Source organism: Oncorhynchus gorbuscha, linkage group LG13 (assembly GCF_021184085.1).
Source record: "Oncorhynchus gorbuscha isolate QuinsamMale2020 ecotype Even-year linkage group LG13, OgorEven_v1.0, whole genome shotgun sequence".
NCBI lineage: Eukaryota > Metazoa > Chordata > Actinopteri > Salmoniformes > Salmonidae > Oncorhynchus > Oncorhynchus gorbuscha.
In genome coordinates, this window is record NC_060185.1 from 97,668,437 (window position 1) to 97,690,351 (window position 21,915).

General features: G+C 48.3%; 1 protein-coding gene across 2 annotated transcripts in view; it reads left to right on the top strand.

Annotated features, from left to right (window-relative positions):
* The window catches only part of LOC123994213 (RING finger protein 44-like), a 37,360-nt gene that overhangs the window by 11,298 nt on the left and 4,147 nt on the right, over positions 1-21,915 (top strand). For both annotated transcript variants that reach the window (XM_046296749.1, XM_046296750.1), the window contains exons 5-10: positions 5,960-6,136; positions 7,674-7,844; positions 12,466-12,581; positions 13,802-13,889; positions 15,170-15,291; positions 21,619-21,718. In XM_046296749.1, coding sequence (XP_046152705.1) covers positions 5,960-6,136; positions 7,674-7,844; positions 12,466-12,581; positions 13,802-13,889; positions 15,170-15,291; positions 21,619-21,718 — 774 coding nt within the window. The remainder of the gene's footprint in view (positions 1-5,959; positions 6,137-7,673; positions 7,845-12,465; positions 12,582-13,801; positions 13,890-15,169; positions 15,292-21,618; positions 21,719-21,915) is intronic.

Genomic DNA, 21,915 nt, shown 5'->3' on the forward strand with positions numbered 1-21,915 from the left:
CCCGACACACACAATACCACTACCGACACACCACCATACCACTACCGACACACCACCATACCACTACCGACACACCACCATACCACTACCGACACACCACCATACCACTACCGACACACACCATACCACTATTGACACACCACCATACCACTACCGACACACCACCATACCACTACCACACACACCACACCACTACCGACACACCACCATACAACTACCGACACACACCACTACCGACACTCACCACACCACACCACTACCGGCACACCATACCACTACCGACACACCGCCATACCACTACCGACACACCGCCATACCACTACCGACACACCGCCATACCACTACCGACACACCGCCATACCACTACCGACACACACCATACCACTACCGACACACCACCCAACCACTATTGACACACCACCATACCACTACCGACACACACCCGTACCACTACCGACACTCACCACACCACTACCGACACACACCCCTACCACTACCGACACACACCCCTACCACTACCGACACACACCATACCACTACCGACACACACCACACCACTACCGACACACCACCACACCACTACCGACACACCACCATTCAACTACCGACACACCACCATACCACTACCGACACACCACCATACCACTACCGACACACCACCATACCACTACCGACACACCACCATACCACTACCGACACACCACCATACCACTACCGACACACCACCATACCACTACCGACACACCACCATACCACTACGACGACACACCACCATACCACTACCGACACACCACCATACCACTACCGACACACCACCATACCACTACCGACACACCACCATACCACTACCGACACACCACCATACCACCCTACCGACACACCACCATACCACTACCGACACACCACCATACCACTACCGACACACCACCATACCACTACCGACACACCACCATACCACTACCGACACACCACCATACCACTACCAACACACCACACCACTACCACACACCATACCACTACCAACACACCACCATACCACTACCGACACACCACCATACCACTACCGACACACACCATACCACTACCGACACACCACCATACCACTACCGACACACCACCATACCACTACCGACACACCACCATACCACTACCGACACACCACCATACCACTACCGACACACCACCATACCACTACCAACACACCACCATACCACTACCAACACACCATAACACTACCGACACACCACACCACTACCGACACACCACTACCGACACACCACCACACCACTACCGACACACCACCACACCACTACCGACACACCACCATACCACTACCGACACACCACCATACCACTACCGACACACCACCATACCACTACCGACACACCACCATACCACTACCGACACACCACAATACCACTACCGACACACCACCATACCACTACCGACACACCACCATACCACTACCGACACACCACCATACCACTACCGACACACCACCATACCACTACCGACACACACCATACCACTACCGACACACCACCATACCACTACCGACACACCACCATACCACTACCGACACACACCACACCACTACCGACACACCACCATACCACTACCGACACACACCACTACCGACACTCACCACACCACACCACTACCGGCACACCATACCACTACCGACACACCGCCATACCACTACCGACACACCGCCATACCACTACCGACACACACCATACCACTACCGACACACCACCCAACCACTATTGACACACCACCATACCACTACCGACACACACCCCTACCACTACCGACACACACCACACCACTACCGACACACACCACACCACTACCGACACACACCACACCACTACCGACACACCACCATACCACTACCGACACACCACCATACCACTACCGACACACCACCATACCACTACCGACACACCACCATACCACTACCGATGTAGCACCCCTACCGACACACCACCCTACCACTACCGACACACCACCACTACCACTACCGACATACACCACCATACCACTACCGACACACCGCCATACCACTACCGACACACCGCCATACCACTACCGACACACCGCCATACCACTACCGACACACCACCCAACCACCGACACACCACCCTACCACTATTGACACACCACCCTACCACTACCGACACACCACCATACCACTACCGACACACCACCATACCACTACCGACACACCACCATACCACTACCGATGTAGCACCCCTACCGACACACCACCCTACCACTACCGACACACACCACACCACTACCAACACACCACACCACTACCGACACACCACCCTACCACTACCGACACACCACCCTACCACTACCGACACACCACCATACCACTACCTACACACCACCATACCACTACCGACACACCACCATACCACTACCGACACACCACCATACCACTACCGACACACCACCATACCACTACCACCATACACCGCCACACCACTACCGACACACCGCCATACCACTACCGACACACCACCATACCACTACCGACACACCACCATACCACTACCGACACACCACCATACCACTACCGACACACCACCATACCACTACCGACACACCACCATACCACTACCGACACACCACCATACCACTACCGACACACCACCATACCACTACCGACACACCACCATACCACTACCGACACACCACCATACCACTACCGACACACCACCATACCACTACCGACACACCACCATACCACTACCGACACACCACCATACCACTACCGACACACACCACACCACTACCGACACACCACCATACCACTACCGACACACACCACTACCGACACTCACCACACCACTACCGACACACCATACCACTACCGACACACCGCCATACCACTACCGACACACCGCCATACCACTACCGACACACCGCCATACCACTACCGACACACACCATACCACTACCGACACACCACCCAACCACCGACACACCACCCTACCACTATTGACACACCACCATACCACTACCGACACACCGCCGTACCACTACCGACACTCACCGCACCACTACCGACACACACCCCTACCACTACCGACACACACCCCTACCACTACCGACACACCCCTACCAATACCGACACACCCCTCACCACTACCGACACACCACCATACCACTACCGACACACCACCATACCACTACCGACACACCACCATACCACTATCGACACACCACCATACCACTACCGACACACCACCATAACACTATTTCACTCTTGACACACCACCATACCATAGATTATAGATAGACACACCACACCACTACCGACTGCTTTGACACACCATAACACTAGTCTTGACATACACCACCATACCACTACAATTTGTGTTGTTACACCGCCATACCACTACCGACACACCGCCATACCACTAGTTCCTCCCTCTCCGACACACTGCCATACCACTACCGACACACCGCCACACCACTACCGACACACCGCCATTCACCACTACCGCCACACCACTACCGACACACCGCCATACCACTACCGACACACCGCCATACCACTACCACTACAGACCAGGGCCCACACCACTACCGACACACCCCATTCCCTACCAGCACACCGCCATACCACTACCGCACATACACCACTACCTATACAGTGCACACCGCCATACCACTACCGACACACCGCCATACCCTATATAGTGCACTACACACCACCCAACCAGTGCACTACACCATTCCCTACCACTATTGACACACCACCATACCACTACTTTAGACACACACCCGTACCACTACTTTAGACACTCACCACACCACTACTTTAGACCAGAGCCCACCCCTACCACTACCAACACACCACCATACCACTACCAACACACCACCATACCACTACCGACCATACACCGCCACACCACTAGACACACCGCCACACCACTACCGTGCACTACACCGCCACACCACTACCTACACACCGCCATACCACTACCGACACACTTTAGACCAGGGCCATACCACTACCTACTTTAGACCGCCCATTACCACTACCTACTTTACACCACCCAACCACTAGATACACACCAGGGCCCTACCACTATTGACACACCACCCTACCACTATTGACACACCACCCTACCACTACTGACAGCACACCCTATATACCACTACTTTAGACACTCATTCCCACACCACTAGACCAGAGCCTCATTCCCCTACCACTACTTTAGATCACACCACCATACCACTACTTTAGACCAGAGCACACCATACCACTACCGATCACACCACCATACCACTACTTTAGACAGAGCACCACCATAGTGCACTACTTTAGATCAGACCACCATACCACTAGACCAGAGCCCTACACCATACCACTACTTTAGACAGAGCCACACCGCCATACCACTACCTAGATAGTGCACTACTTTAGACAGAGCCATACCACTACCTACACACACCGCCTAGATACCACTACTTTAGATCAGAGCCCTATTCCCTAGATACACACCACTACCGACACACCACACCACTTTAGACCGAGCCCTACCATACCACTACTTTAGATCAGAGCACCATTCCCTAGATACCACTACCGACAGCACACCATACCACTACTTTAGATCGAGCACACCACCATACCACTACTTTAGATCACACCACCATACCACTACCGACACCACCCACCACTACCGACACACCACTACCACAGACACACCCCATACCACTAGACCAGAGCCCACCACCATACCACTACTTTAGATCAGAGCACACCACCATACCACTACCGACACACCACCATACCACTACCGACACACCACCATACCACTAGATACACCACCATACTTTACTACCGACACACACCCCTACCACTACCTAGACACCACCATACCACTACCTACACACCACCATACCACTACCGACACACCACCATACCACTACTTTAGACACACCACCATACCACTACTTTAGACACACCACCATACCACTACCGACACACCACCATACCACTACCGACACACCACCATACCACTACCGACACACACCATACCACTACTTTAGACACACCACCATACCACTACCGACACACCACCATACCACTACCGACACACCACCATACCACTACTTTAGACAGAGCCACACCCCTACCACTACCTACACACCACCATACCACTACCAGAGCCCACCGATGCACAGAGCCCACCACCATACCACTACCGACACACCACCATACCACTACTTTAGACACACCACCATACCACTACCGAGCCCACCACCATACCACTACCGACACACACCCCTACCACTACCTACACACCACCATACCACTAGATACACACCACCATACCACTACCGACACACCACCATACCACTAGAGCACACCACCATACCACTACTTTAGACACACCACCATACCACTACTACTTTAGACACACCACCATACCACTACCGACACACCACCATACCACTACCAGACACACACCATACCACTACCCAACACACCACCATACCACTACCGACACACCACCATACCACTACCGACACACCACCATACCACTACCGACACACCACCATACCACTACCGACACACCACCATACCACTACCGATGTAGCACCCCTACCGACACTGCTTATTTTTTAAGCTGTTTAGCAGCATGATATTTGCTAATATTCTTGACATCATTGCATCTGAGCTATGGACATATTTCACTCTTGTTCGTGTAGCGTAAGAATTGTCTGTGGTTGGCTGGTAATACCCATAGATTATAGATAGATTTTAATCCATCTATTTATTATTTGTATACTGCTTTGATTTATGTAGAATTGGTTTCTTGAGGTACGGCCCTGCCAGTCTTGTTCTGTACGGTTAACCACCGATCGTTATTACAATTTGTGTTGTTAACACTGTGTTCTGTCTGGGGTTTTTTCTTCTCTATTTTTCTAGCTCATCCAAGCCTGTACAATGCAGCATTTGCCAGTGTCTTACCAAGCTTTCCCACCCCTGATCTCCAGCGAACATTTTATATTGCACCCCAACCCCCCGGGGCCACCACCCCACCAGCCTCCTCACCTTACTCCTCTCAGCCAGTTCCTCCCTCTCCAGAGGCAGCACCCACGCATGGTGAGTACCTCCGTCGGAGTCCCAAATGGCTCCTTACACCCTACATAGTGCACTACTTTAGACCAGGACCCTATTCCCTATATCGTACACTACTTTAGACCAGGACCCTATTCCCTATATAGTGCACTACTTTAGACCAGGGCCCTATTCCCTATATAGTGCACTACTTTAGACCAGGGCCCTATTCCCTATATAGTGCACTACTTTAGACCAGGGCCCTATTCCCTAGATAGTGCACTACTTTAGATCAGAGCCCTATTCCCTATATAGTGCACTACTTTAGACCAGGGCCCTATTCCCTAGATAGTGCACTACTTTAGATCAGAGCCCTATTCCCTAGATAGTGCATTACTTTAGACCAGGGCCCTATTCCCTATATAGTGCACTACTTTAGACCAGGGCCCTATTCCCTAGATAGTGCACTACTTTAGACCAGAGCCCTATTCCCTAGATAGTGCACTACTTTAGACCAGAGCCCTATTCCCTAGATAGTGCACTACTTTAGATCAGAGCCCTATTCCCTAGATAGTGCACTACTTTAGATCAGAGCCCTATTCCCTATATAGTGCACTACTTTAGATCAGAGCCCTATTCCCTAGATAGTGCACTACTTTAGACCAGAGCCCTATTCCCTATATAGTGCACTACTTTAGATCAGAGCCCTATTCCCTAGATAGTGCACTACTTTAGATCAGAGCCCTATTCCCTATATAGTGCACTACTTTAGATCAGAGCCCTATTCCCTATATAGTGCACTACTTTAGATCAGAGCCCTATTCCCTAGATAGTGCACTACTTTAGATCAGAGCCCTAGGGGCTATATAGTGCACTACTTTAGATCAGGGCCCTATGTGGGGTACAGAGATGTCATCATGAACACAGTGAGTCCATGCAACTTTGTGACTCGGCAAGACATTTACTCCTGAACTTATTTAAACTGGCCATAACAAGACTCAAGACATTTACTCCTGAACTTATTTAAACTGGCCATAACAAGACTCAAGACATTTACTCCTGAACTTATTTAAACTGGCCATAACAAGACTCAAGACATTTCAGCTTTTCATTTGTAATTATTAGGATTTTTGTATTCTTAAAAACATAATTCCACATTTTATGGTTTTATTGTGTGTAGACCAGTGACACAAAATCTCAATGTTAATAAATGTTTAATTCTGTCTGGAACACATTTGGTGGAAAAAAGTCAAAGGGGGTTTGAATACTTTCTGAAGGCACTGTATGTCCATTACAATATATACATACTTTATATCAGGTTTGCGTACGCCTCGTCATCCACACACACAGTAGTTGATCCACATAAATAAAACAAAAAGTGATTCGTCGTCTAGGATTTAGTTAGAATGTGTTAACCCAATATTATTATTCCGTTCGGTGGTACTTCCTGTCTGTATTTTGTGTATAGTAGTTGATCCACATTTTAATTAAAAGGAACGAGTAAGAGTTAGAATGTGTATATCAAACCCATCACTGACTGTTTTAGTTCTCTCTCTCACTCCCTCCTGTTCCCCTCGGCCAGCCTCTCCAGAGGGTAGAGAATGAAGTGGACCTCAGGGGGGACCAGCATCCATTAGGAACGTTCTCTTACGCTGCCTCGAGCCTCCACCACCCACCAGCGCTGCCTCCCTCTGTCCCCCTCCAGTACCTCCCTCAGGAGCCTCTGCACCAAGAGATGCCCTCCTTCTCAGTGGTAAGACTTTACCTCCCACCTGCCCTCCCCATTGGTAAGACTTTACCTCCCACCTGCCCTCCCCAGTGGTAAGACTTTACCTCCCACCTGCCATCCCCAGTGGTAAGACTTTACCTCAACCTGCCCTCCCCAGTGGTAAGACTTTACCTCCCACCTGCCCTTCCCAGTGGTAAGACTGTACCTCAACCTGCCCTCCCCAGTGGTAAGACTGTACCTCAACCTGCCCTCCCCAGTGGTAAGACTGTACCTCAACCTGCCCTCCCCAGTGGTAAGACTTTACCTCAACCTGCCCTCCCCAGTGGTAAGACTTTACCTCAACCTGCCCTCCCCAGTGGTAAGACTTTACCTCAACCTGCCCTCCCCCAGTGGTAAGACTTTACCTCAACCTGCCCTCCCCAGTGGTAAGACTTTACCTAAGACTTTACCTCCCACCTGCCCTCCCCCAGTGGTAAGACTTTACCTCAACCTGCCCTCCCCAGTGGTAAGACTTTACCTCAACCTGCCCTCCCCAGTGGTAAGACTTTACCTCAACCTGCCCTCCCCAGTGGTAAGACTTTACCTCAACCTGCCCTCCCCAGTGGTAAGACTGTAGAATGGCCTTACTGAAGAGCTCAGTGACTTTCAACGTGTCATCGTTACCTTTCCAACAAGTCAGTTTGTCAAATATCTTCCCTGATAGAGCTTCCCCGGTCAACTGTAAGTGCTGTTATTGTGAAGTGGAAACGTCTAGGAGAAACAACAGCTCAGACACAAAGTTGTAGGCCACACAAGCTCGCAAAACCCAAGAATTGTTCGTCAGGAGCTTAATGACATGGGTTTCCATGGCAGAGCAGCTGCACACAAGCCTAAGATTCCCACGTGCAATGCCAAGCGTCGGCTGGAGTGGTGTAAAGCTCTGGAGCAGTGAAAATGCTTTATCTGGAGTGATGAATCACCATCTGGCAGTCCATCTGGCAGTCCAATGGACAGATCTGGGTTTGGTGGATGCCAGGAGAACACTACCTGCCCCAATGCGTAGTGCCAACTGTAATGTTTGGTGGAGGAGGAATAATGGTCTGGGGCTGTTTTTCATGGTTCGAGCCCCTTAGTTCCAGTGAAGGGAAATCTTAACGCTACAGCAAACAATGACATTCTAGATGATTCTGTGCTTTCAACTTTATGTCAACAGTTTGGGGAAGGCCCTATCCTGTTTCAGCATAATGCCCCCCCGTGCACAAAGCGAGGTCCATACAGAAATGGTTTGTCGAGATCGGTGTGGAAGAACTTGACTGACCTGCACTAAGCCCTGACCTCAACCCCATCGAGCTTCTTTGGGATGAATTGGAACTCCGACTGCGAGCCAGGCCTTATCTACCCAACCTCAGTGCCCGACCTCACTAGTGCAGTAAAGGGGGGACCAACTCCATATTAATGCCCATGAATGAGATGTGGGGCGAGCAGTAGTGTATGTGGGACGCTGGGCTGAAGGGAGTTGTAGTTTTCATTAAGCAAATATTCAACCTACCCGCATAAACGTGGGAATGAACTACGATGACCGTAATCCATTGCGGCATATATTTTTTTCAGGCTCCGAGACGGATCGGAGAGTAAGAGGTGAAGCAAGAGGTTTCACTCTCACCAAAATCATTCCAAATAAGCCCAATGCGTTACTATGGGCTTATTTTGGGACGACTCCCATTGTTAAGGCATAGACATGAGCATCTTGTCATTGTATACAGATCTCTGGAGGGATAAACTTTTAGGCCTGCTATGTTAGGTTGGATACACACGGGACCGTATAAGAGAGAGGAATGTACACAACACAATGACGAGAGGGGCAGAGACAGTTTATGAAAGTGTACCTTATCTACTTTGAAGAACTAGTGAAAATATTTTAGTCAGCCAGCTCTGCAGTAGGCAGAATAGAATGACTGAAGTGTACCTTATCTACTTTGAATAACTAGTGAAAGGATTTTAGTCAGCCAGCTCTGCAGTAGGCAGAATAGAATGACTGAAGTGTACCTTATCTACTTTGAATAACTAGTGAAAGGATTTTAGTCAGCCAGCTCTGCAGTAGGCAGAATAGAATGACTGAAGTGTACCTTATCTACTTTGAATAACTAGTGAAAGGATTTTAGTCAGCCAGCTCTGCAGTAGGCAGAATAGAATGACTGAAGACATTTGTCTGGCTGACTTCTTCTACTGAGCAGAGATGAGGTGAGATGAGGTGAGATGAGGTGAGATGAGGTGAGATGAGGTGAGGTGAGGTGAGATGAGATGAGATGAGGTGAGGTGAGATGAGGTGAGGTGAGATGAGGTGAGGTGAGGTGAGGTGAGATGAGGTGAGATGAGGTGAGGTGAGATGAGGTGAGGTGAGGTGAGGTGAGATGAGGTGAGGTGAGGTGAGGTGAGATGAGGTGAGGTGAGGTGAGATGAGGTGAGGTGAGATGAGGTGAGGTGAGGTGAGGTGAGATGAGGTGAGATGAGGTGAGGTGAGATGAGGTGATCCCTTTTTAAGGAATGAAAAATAATAGTCATAAAATAAAAACAGTTGTATACATAACTGAAATATATATATATATATATAAAATATAAGTTTCTATTGATGTTGACAGAGACTATGGAGTATTTTAAATGTTTTGGCAATTGAATGTTCACTGTTTTTTGACTTTGGAATTTCCATTTTTAAAAAGCTTTAAAATCATTGTAACATCTTTTATTTCATAATACATTTCATAATAATAATCTTAAAAATATAATTTTACTGTAGCAGCGTTGCACAGATCCATATGCCGTTTGTGCCTAACGTTGCCAAACTACACTTCCTCCCCAGTTAGCTTACACAGGTGTTGGGAGCACTCTAGGTGGCCTGTGGCTAATTAGCACAGGTGTTGGGAGCACTCTAGGTGGCTAATTAGCACAGGTGTTGGGAGCACTCTAGGTGGCTAATTAGCACAGGTGTTGGGAGCACGCTAGGTGGCTAATTAGCACAGGTGTTGGGAGCACGCTAGGTGGCTAATTAGCACAGGTGTTGGGAGCACGCTAGGTGGCTAATTAGCACAGATGTTGGGAGCACTCTAGGTGGCTAATTAGCACAGGTGTTGGGAGCACGCTAGGTGGCTAATTAGCACAGGTGTTGGGAGCACGCTAGGTGGCTAATTAGCACAGGTGTTGGGAGCACGCTAGGTGGCTAATTAGCACAGGTGTTGGGAGCACGCTAGGTGGCTAATTAGCACAGGTGTTGGGAGCACGCTAGGTGGCTAATTAGCACAGGTGTTGGAGCACGCTAGATGGCTAATTAGCACAGGTGTTGGAGCACGCTAGATGGCTAATTAGCACAGGTGTTGGGAGCACGCTAGGTGGCTAATTAGCACAGGTGGCCGCTTCTGTCTTCCGTAAACAAGCGCTGTAACCTGTTGACATGGCCGTGTGGGAACAATTAGCACAGGTGTTGGGAGCACGCTAGGTGGCTAATTAGCACAGGTGTTGGGAGCACGCTAGATGGCTAATTAGCACAGGTGTTGGGAGCACGCTAGATGGCTAATTAGCACAGGTGTTGGGAGCACGCTAGGTGGCTAATTAGCACAGGTGGCCGCTTCTGTCTTCCGTAAACAAGCGCTGTAACCTGTTGATATGGCCGTGTGGGAACAATTAGCACAGGTGTTGGGAGCACGCTAGGTGGCTAATTAGCACAGGTGTTGGGAGCACGCTAGGTGGCTAATTAGCACAGGTGTTGGGAGCACGCTAGATGGCTAATTAGCACAGGTGTTGGGAGCACGCTAGGTGGCTAATTAGCACAGGTGGCCGCTTCTGTCTTCCGTAAACAAGCGCTGTAACCTGTTGATATGGCCGTGTGGGAACAATAACCCTATAAAGATGTGTAGTACATTGTTTAAAATTAAAATAAACATTGGGTTGATATGAAAGCTACGTTTCCAAAATCGTATTGCAAGCAATGAGTTTCAACGTTCAGAATAAACGTCTGGGATCTTAAACAAAAATCCCCTGGCTAGAAGATACTATCGTCAATAGGCTCTAAAGGTCATTAGCCTCTAGGAATGGGTTAAACCTTTACTGTGGTAAGACCTCATGTCTTCACTATACACAGTTAGCGAAACATAGAGCTATCTAGCCATAATACTTTACTGTGGTAGGACTCTAAACCAGCTCAGCCTGACCCTTCCTAGTGGTCAGACTCTAACCAGCTCAGCCTGACCCTTCCTAGTGGTCAGACTCTAACCAGCTCAGCCTGACCCTTCCTAGTGGTCAGACTCTAACCAGCTCAGCCTGACCCTTCCTAGTGGTCAGACTCTAACCAGCTCAGCCTGACCCTTCCTAGTGGTCAGACTCTAACCAGCTCAGCCTGACCCTTCCTAGTGGTCAGACTCTAACCAGCTCAGCCTGACCCTTCCTAGTGGTCAGACTCTAGATTGTAGAACTAGCTAAATCAACAGGGCTGGCGTAATTACCATTTTAAATAACCAGTCACTTCCATAGTTCACCACCACCATGTTAACAGCTATATGTCTGTCTGTCTGTCTGTCTGTCTGTCTGTCTGTCTGTCTGTCTGTCTGTCTGTCTGTCTGTCTGTCTGTCTGTCTGTCTGTCTGTCTGTCTGTCTGTCTGTCTGTCTCCTGTTCAGCCATACCCCCACATGCTGCCGCGACGTGTCAGTGGTCACAGGTACCGGTTACAGCAGCCCCTGCCCCCACCGCCGCCGCCACCACCCTACTACCCAGGCTTCCTGCCCTACTTCCTGTGAGTATGGAATAAAAAAAATAACATAATGATACACATACGCTTTTCATTGCCTCGAGAGTCATTCAGGACTTACAATCGTACCACCACTTCAACGTGAGGTGTCTACTGAGTGAGGTGTCTACTGAGTGAGGTGTCTACTGAGTGAGGTGTCTACTGAGTGAGGTGTCTACTGAGTGAGGTATCTACTGAGTGAGGTATCTACTGAGTGAGGTATCTACTGAGTGAGGTGTCTACTGAGTGAGGTGTCTACTGAGTGAGGTGTCTACTGAGTGAGGTGTCTACTGAGTGAGGTGTCTACTGAGTGAGGTGTCTACTGAGTGAGGTGTCTACTGAGTGTGGTGTCTACTGAGTGTGGTGTCTACTGAGTGTGGTGTCTACTGAGTGTGGTGTCTACTGAGTGTGGTGTCTACTGAGTGTGGTGTCTACTGAGTGTGGTGTCTACTGAGTGTGGTGTCTACTGAGTGTGGTGTCTACTGAGTGTGGTGTCTACTGAGTGTGGTGTCTACTGAGTGTGGTGTCTACTGAGTGAGGTGTCTACTGAGTGAGGTGTCTACTGAGTGAGGTGTCTACTGTACACTCAGATAAGTTGTACAACAGTGGAATATTTGGTGGAATCCACACCCCAAGTGTCATGTCCCCATTTGGTCCCCCCCCCCCAACCCCTCTTTCTTTTTACGCTGCTGCTACTCTCTGTTCATCATATATGCCTAGTCACTTTAACCATATCTCCATGTACATACTACCTACTGACTAACTGGTGTCTGTATATAGCCTCTCTACTGTATATAGCCTCTCTACTGTATATAGCCTCTCTACTGTATATAGCCTCTCTACTGTATATAGCCTCTCTACTGTATATAGCCTCTCTACTGTATATAGCCTCGCTACTGTATATAGCCTCGCTACTGTATATAGCCTCGCTACTGTATATAGCCTCGCTACTGTATATAGCCTCGCTACTGTATATAGCCTCTCTACTGTATATAGCCTCGCTACTGTATATAGCCCCTCTACTGTATACAGCCTCTCTACTGTATATAGCCTGTCTTTTTACTGTTGTTTTATTTCCTACCTATTGTTCACCTAAAGCCTTTTTTTCACTATTGGTTAGAGCCTGTAAGTAAGCATTTCACTGTAAGGTCTACTACACCTGTTGTATTCGGCACACGTGACAAATCAACTTTGATTTGATATGTGACTGTTCTGTCTCTGTGCAGGTCGATGCTTCCTGTGCCTCCCACAGCAGTGGGACCAGCCATCAGTCTGGACCTGGATGTAGATGACGTGGAGATGGAGAACTATGAGGTGAGAGGACCAATCAATACACTTAGAAAACACACTGTGATTTTCATTCTGTGTATTTTTGTGCTTGTATCTGTGTATCAGGGCCAGTTGTTTTGGATGTTTGTTTAGTTTGGGGGGGGGGGGGGGTAGTTGACCAGTATTTCCAACATTATCCACTAGATTTGCTGCAGGTAGAAAATCCTATATACAGTAGCGAGGCTATATACAGTAGCGAGGCTATATACAGTAGAGAGCCTGTATACAGTAGAGAGGCTATATACAGTAGAGAGGTTATATACAGGAGAGTTTATATACAGTAGAGGGGCTATATACAGTAGAGGGGCTATATACAGTAGAGGGGCTATATACAGTAGAGGGGCTATATACAGTAGAGGGGCTATATACAGTAGAGGGGCTATATACAGTAGAGGGGCTATATACAGTAGAGGGGCTATATACAGTAGAGGGGCTATATACAGTAGAGGGGCTATATACAGTAGAGGGGCTATATACAGTAGAGGGGCTATATACAGTAGAGGGGCTATATACAGTAGAGGGGCTATATACAGTAGAGGGGCTATATACAGTAGAGGGGCTATATACAGTAGAGGGGCTACATACAGTAGAGGCTATATTCAGTATATACAGTAGAGGCTATATATAGTAGAGTATATACAGTAGAGAGGCTATATACAGTAGAGAGGCTATATACAGTAGAGAGGATATATTCAGTATATACAGTAGAGAGGCTATATACAGTAGAGAGGATATATTCAGTATATACAGTAGAGAGGCTATATACAGTAGAGAGGCTATATACAGTAGAGGCTATATACAGTAGAGAGGCTATATACAGTAGAGAGGCTATATACAGTAGAGAGGCTATATACAGTAGAGAGGCTATATACAGTAGAGAGGCTGTATACAGTAGAGAGGCTGTATACAGTAGAGAGGCTGTATACAGTAGAGAGGCTGTATACAGTAGAGAGGCTGTATACAGTAGAGAGGCTGTATACAGTAGAGGGGCTGTATACAGTAGAGGGGCTGTATACAGTAGAGGGGCTGTATACAGTAGAGGGGCTATATACAGTAGAGGGGCTATATACAGTAGAGGGGCTATATACAGTAGACAGGCTTTATACAGACACCGGTTGGTCAGGCTGATTACAGACAAATTGTGTCAATTAAAGCCCATTTCCTAGGATCATTTCCAAACCTAGTGGATAATGCTGGAAAATACTGGTCAATAAAAAAATAAACCAAAACAACTGTCCCTGAATATGTCTCTCACACCCCCTCAGGCATTACTGAACCTGGCTGAAAGGCTGGGAGAGGCTAAACCACGAGGAATCACCAAGGCAGACATCGAACAGCTTCCATCCTACAGGTTCAACCTCGACAACCATCAATCTGAACAAACGCTGTGAGATAATCTTCTATTGTCTTATTTCACTCAGCCATCTACCTGGCTGGCTGGTTGAATAGGGCTGGGCGGTATACCGTATTTGACTATATACCGGTATTAATGCTCGGACCAGTTTGGGTTTTTAACTTCTACAATGGTATTTATTTGGTTTGTTAAATGTGATACGCACCTCCGGCGCGTGTAATGTCTGTTTTTTAAATACACCAAGCCCTGCCCCCCTCTCACACCAAGCCCTTCCCCCCTCTCACACCAAGCCCTTCCCCCCTCTCACACCAAGCCCTTCCCCCTCTCACACCAAGCCCTGCCCCCTTCTCACACCAAGCCCTGCCCCCTTCTCACACCAAGCCCTGCCCCCTCACACCAAGCCCTGCCACTTCTCACACCAAGCCCTGCCCCCTCTCACACCCAGCCCTGCCCCCTCTCACACCAAGCCCTGCCACATCTCACACCCAGCCCTGTCACTTCTCACACCCAGCCCTGCCCCCTCTCACACCCAGCCCTGCCCCCTCTCACACCCAGCCCTGTCACTTCTCACACCCAGCCCTGTCACTTCTCACACCCAGCCCTGTCACTTCTCACACCCAGCCCTGCCCCCTCTCACACCCAGCCCTGTCACTTCTCACACCCAGCCCTGCCCCCCTCTCACACCCAGCCCTGCCACTTCTCACACCAAGCCCTGTCACTTCTCACACCCAGCCCTGCCCCCCTCTCACACCAAGCCCTGCCACTTCTCACACCACGCCCCGCCCCTCTCTCACACCACGCCCCTCCCATCTCCCACACCACGCCCTGGCGCCTGCCACTCAAGGAGTGAGCAGTTTCTGGACCACGGAGTCACTTAGTTGCTGTTCACGCTGCAGTCTGCACGGTCAGATGGATGCTGCACAAACGTTCTAGAATGACACTATTAGTCTGTCTGCTAATTACTGTCTGCTAGTTTGTCTTTTCTAAACAAGTTGGCGCTGTGGAGAAATTGTACACTGAACAAAAATATAAACACAACATGTAAAGTGTTGGTCCCATGTTTCATGAGCTGAAATAAAAGATCCCAGACATGTTCCATACGCACACAGGAAAAAACGGAAAAAAAAAAACATTTTTCTCTCAAATTGTAAACAAATTTGTTTACATCCCTGTTACTGAGTATTTGTCCTTTGCCAAGATAATCCATCCAATAAAAGGCCACTCTAAAATATGTTTTGTCACACGACACGATGTCAAAGATATCGTAAGTTTTGAGGGAGGGGGCAAATTAAATCACATTTTATTAGTCACATGCGTCGATTACAACGGGTGTAGACCTTATCGTGAAATGCTTACATACAAACCGCTAACTAACAATGCAGTTTAATAAAATACATAAAAGAATTAGAGATGAAAATAACAAGTAATTAAAAAGCAGCAATAAAAATAACTATATACATGCTGAGACTGGACACCTGATGAAACTGAGGAGTATTTCTGTCTTTAATAAAGCCATTTTGTGGGAAAAACTTACTTTGATTGGCTGGGCCTAGCTCTCCAGTGGCTGGGCCTAGCTCTCCAGTGGCTGGGCCTAGCTCTCCAGTGGGTGGGCCTAGCTCTCCAGTGGGTGGGCCTAGCTCTCCAGTGGCTGGGCCTAGCTCTCCAGTGGCTGGGCCTAGCTCTCCAGTGGGTGGGCCTAGCTCTCCAGTGGGTGGGCCTAGCTCTCCAGTGGCTGGGCCTAGCTCTCCAGTGGGTGGGCCTAGCTCTCCAGTGGGTGGGCCTAGCTCTCCAGTGGGTGGGCCTAGCTCTCCAGTGGGTGGGCCTAGCTCTCCAGTGGGTGGGCCTAGCTCTCCAGTGGCTGGGCCTAGCTCTCCAGTGGCTGGGCCTAGCTCTCCAGTGGCTGGGCCTATACCCTCCCAGGCCCACCCATGGCTGTGCCCCTGCCCAGTCATGTGAAATCTGTGGATTTAGGGCCCAATTAATTTATTTCAATTGACTGATTTCCTTTATATACATTTACATTTAACTCTATTAAAATCATTGAAATTGTTGCATTTTATATTTTAGTTCAGGAAACTTGCTCGTTTGCCTCGCTTCCTTTCATGGAAAAGAATGTGCCAGGCCAACGAGTTAACATTAGCATGCTAGCAGCTAGCATTAGCATGCTACACATGGAACTTCCATCCTGGGAGCCTCCCGAGTGGCACAGCGGTCTTACGTGCTGACCAGAGGTTGAAAAGCATGAAACATTTATGGAAATTTATCTAGCTTGCTGTTGCTAGATCATTTATCCTGGGATATAAACATTGGGGTTGTTATTTTACCTGAAATGCACAAGGTCCTCTACTCAGACAATTAATACACAGATTAAACGGTCAACCGAATTAGTTTTTTCTTCATCTCTCCTCCTTCCTTTTAGGCTTATTTTTTCTTCTTCTTTGGGAATTTATATGGCTGTTGACAACCACCTTTATGGAGGAAATGCAGACATTTATGAAAATGCTGAAGGATGGAACAGTATAAACCAATCAGTCACTTATAATGTGTTGCCACCCTAGGATCATTTTATTTTATTTCACCTTTATTTAACCAGGTAGGCTAGTTGAGAACAGGTTCTCATTTGCAACTGCGACCTGGCCAAGATAAAGCATAGCAGTGTGAACAGACAACACAGAGTTACACATGGAGTAAACAATTAACAAGTCAATAACACAGAGAAAAAAAAGGGGAGTCTATATACAATGTGTGCAAAAGGCATGAGGAGGTAGGCGAATAATTACAATATTGCAGATTAACACTGGAGTGATAAATGATCAGATGATCATGTACAGGTAGAGATATTGGTGTGCAAAAGAGCAGAAAAGTAAATAAATAAAAACTGTGGGGATGAGGTAGGTGAAAATGGGTGTGCTATTTACCAATAGATTATGTACAGCTGCAGCGATCGGTTAGCTGCTCAGCTAGCTGATGTTTGAATATGGTGAGGGAGATAAGTCACAGGCAGCAGAGTACTGGAATGAAAGGCGGCCGAATGAGGTGTTGGCTTTAGGGATGATCAATGAGATACACCTGCTGGAGCGCGTGCTACGGATGGGTGTTGCCATCGTGACCAGTGAGCTGAGATAAGGCGGAGCTTTGCCTAGCATGGCCTTGTAGATGACGTGAAGCCAGTGGGTCTGGCGACGAATATGTAGCGAGGGCCAGCCGACTAGAGCATACAAGTCGCAGTGGTGGGTAGTATAAGGTGCTTTAGTGACAAAACGGATGGCACTGTGATAAACTGCATCCAGTTTGCTGAGTAGAGTGTTGGAAGCAATTTTTTAGATGACGTCATCGAAGTCGAGGATCGGTAGGATAGTCAGTTTTACTAGGGTAAGCTTGGCAGCGTGAGTGAAGGAGGCTTTGTTGCGGAATAGAAAGCCGATTCTTGATTTGATTTTCGATTGGAGATGTTTGATATGGGTCTGGAAGGAGAGTTTGCAGTCTAGCCAGACACCTAGGTACTTATAGGTGTCCACATATTCAAGGTCGGAGCCATCCAGTGTGGTGATGCTAGTCGGGCATGCGGGTGCAGGCAGCGATCGTTTGAAAAGCATGCATTTGGTTTTACTAGCGTTTAAGAGCAGTTGGAGGCCACGGAAGGAGTGTTGTATGGCATTGAAGCTCGATTGGAGGTTAGATAGCACAGTGTCCAATGACGGGCCGAAAGTGTATACAATGGTGTCGTCTGCGTAGAGGTGGATCAGGGAATCGCCCGCAGCAAGAGCAACATCATTGATATATACAGAGAAAAGAGTCGGCCCGAGAATTGAACCCTGTGGCACCCCCATAGAGACTGCCAGAGGACCGGACAACATGCCCTCCGATTTGACACACTGAACTCTGTCTGTAGTAAGTAATTGGTGAACCAGGCGAGGCAGTCACCCGAAAAACCGAGGCTACTGAGTCTGCCGATAAGAATATGGTGATTGACAGAGTCGAAAGCCTTGGCAAGGTCGATGAAGACGGCTGCACAGTACTGTCTTTTATCGATGGCGGTTATGATGTCGTTTAGTACCTTGAGTGTGGCTGAGGTGCACCCGTGACCGGCTCGGAAACCGGATTGCATAGCGGAGAAGGTACGGTGGGATTCGAGATGGTCAGTCACCTGTTTGTTGACTTGGCTTTCGAAGACCTTAGCTAGGCAGGGCAGGATGGATATAGGTCTGTAACAGTTTGGGTCCAGGGTGTCACCCCCTTTGAAGAGGGGGATGACTGCGGCAGCTTTCCAGTCCTTGGGGATCTCAGACGATATGAAAGAGAGGTTGAACAGGCTGGTAATAGGGGTTGCGACAATGGCGGCGGATAGTTTCAGAAATAGAGGGTCCAGATTGTCAAGCCCAGCTGATTTATACGGGTCCAGGTTTTGCAGCTCTTTCAGAACATCTGCTATCTGGATTTGGGTAAAGGAGAACCTGGAGAGGCTTGGGCGAGGAGCTGCGGGGGGGCCGGGGCTGTTGGCCGAGGTAGGAGTAGCCAGGCGGAAGGCAAATGCTTGTTGAAGTTTTCGATAATCATGGATTTGTCGGTGGTGACCGTGTTCCCTAGCCTCAGTGCAGTGGGCAGCTGGGAGGAGGTGCTCTTGTTCTCCATGGACTTCAGTGTCCCAGAACTTTTTGGAGTTGGAGCTACAGGATGCAAACTTCTGCCTGAAGAAGCTGGCCTTAGCTTTCCTGACTGACTGCGTGTATTGGTCTCTGACTTCCCTGAACAGTTGCATATCGCGGGGACTATTCGATGCTATTGCAGTCCGCCACAGGATGTTTTTGTGCTGGTCGAGGGCAGTCAGGTCTGGAGTGAACCAAGGGCTGTATCTGTTCTTAGTTCTGCATTTTTTGAACGGAGCATGCTTATCTAAAATGGTGAGGAAGTTACTCTTAAAGAATGACCAGGCATCCTCAACTGACGGGATGAGGTCAATGTCCTTCCCGGATACCCGGGCCAGGTCGATTAGAAAGGCCTGCTCACAGAAGTGTTTTAGGGAGCGTTTGACAGTGATGAGGGGTGGTCGTTTGACTGCGGCACCGTAGCGGATACAGGCATTGAGGCAGTGGTCGCTGAGATCCTGGTTGAAGACAGCGGAGGTGTATTTGGAGGGCCAGTTGGTCAGGATGACGTCTATGAGGGTGCCCTTGCTTACAGAGCTAGGGTTGTACCTGGTGGGTTCTTTGATGATTTGTGTGAGATTGAGGGCATCTAGCTTAGATTGTAGGACTGCCAGGGTGTTAAGCATATCCCAGTTTAGGTCAACTAGCAGAACAAACTCTAAAGCTAGATGGGGAGCAATCAATTCACAAATGGTGTCCAGGGCACAGCTGGGAGCTGAGGGGGGTCGGTAGCAGGCGGCAACAGTGAGAGACTTATTTCTGGAGAGAGTAATTTTCAGAATTAGTAGTTCGAACTGTTTGGGTATGTACCTGGAAAGTATGACATTACTTTGCAGGCTATCTCTGCAGTAGACTGCAACTCCTCCCCCTTTAGCAGTTCTATCTTGACGGAAGATGTTATAGTTGGGTATGGAAATCTCTGAATTTTTGGTGGCCTTCCTGAGCCAGGATTCAGACACGGCAAGGACATCAGGGTTAGCAGAGTGTGCTAAAGCAGTGAGTAAAACAAACTTAGGGAGGAGACTTCTGATGTTGACATGCATGAAACCATCATGGCCTATTTATTGCCTTATAACTCCCCGTATCTTACCTCATTTGCACTCACTGTAAATATACTTTTTGTTTTATTCTACTGTATTATTGACTGTATGTTTTGTTTATTCCATGTGTAACTCTGTGTTGTATGTGTCAAACTGCTAAGCTTTATCTTGGCCAGGTCGCAGTTGTAAATGAGAACTTGTTCTCAACTAGCCTACCTGGTTAAATAAAGGTGAAATAAAATGAAGTATATTTGTAACTTTTATTGTTCCAAAAACATAAAGTAATATCAAATACTGTGAACAATATTGTGGTATGATATTTTGGTTGTATCGCTCAGCCCTACCATCCCATCCACCCATCCATCCATACCACCCACCCATCCATCCATCCATCCACCCATCCATCCATCCACCCATCTATCCATCCATCCATCCATCCACCCACCCATCCACCCACCCACCCATCCATCCATCCATCCATCCACCCATCCATCCATCCCATCCAATCCATCCATCCATCATAACAGTAACTGTCTTGTCCTACCCATCCATCCATCCATCCATCCATCCATCCATCCATCCATCCATCAATCATAACAGTAACTGTCTTGTCCTTTTTAAACATGCAGTATTTCAGAACCTGATGATGCTCTGTGTGATATTCTCTCTTCCAGGTGTGTGGTGTGCTTTAGTGACTTCGAGTGTCGGCAGCTGCTGAGGGTATTACCCTGCAACCACGAGTTCCACGCCAAGTGTGTCGACAAATGGTTAAAGGTAAGCCCATCCCATCGTTAACGCTACGGTCTCAAATGGCACCCTATTCCCTATATAGTGCACTACTTTTGACCAGGGTGGCACCCTATTCCCTATATAGTACACTACTTTTAACCAGGGTGGCACCCTATTCCCTATATAGTACACTACTTTTAACAAGGGTGGCACCCTATTCCCTATATAGTACACTACTTTTA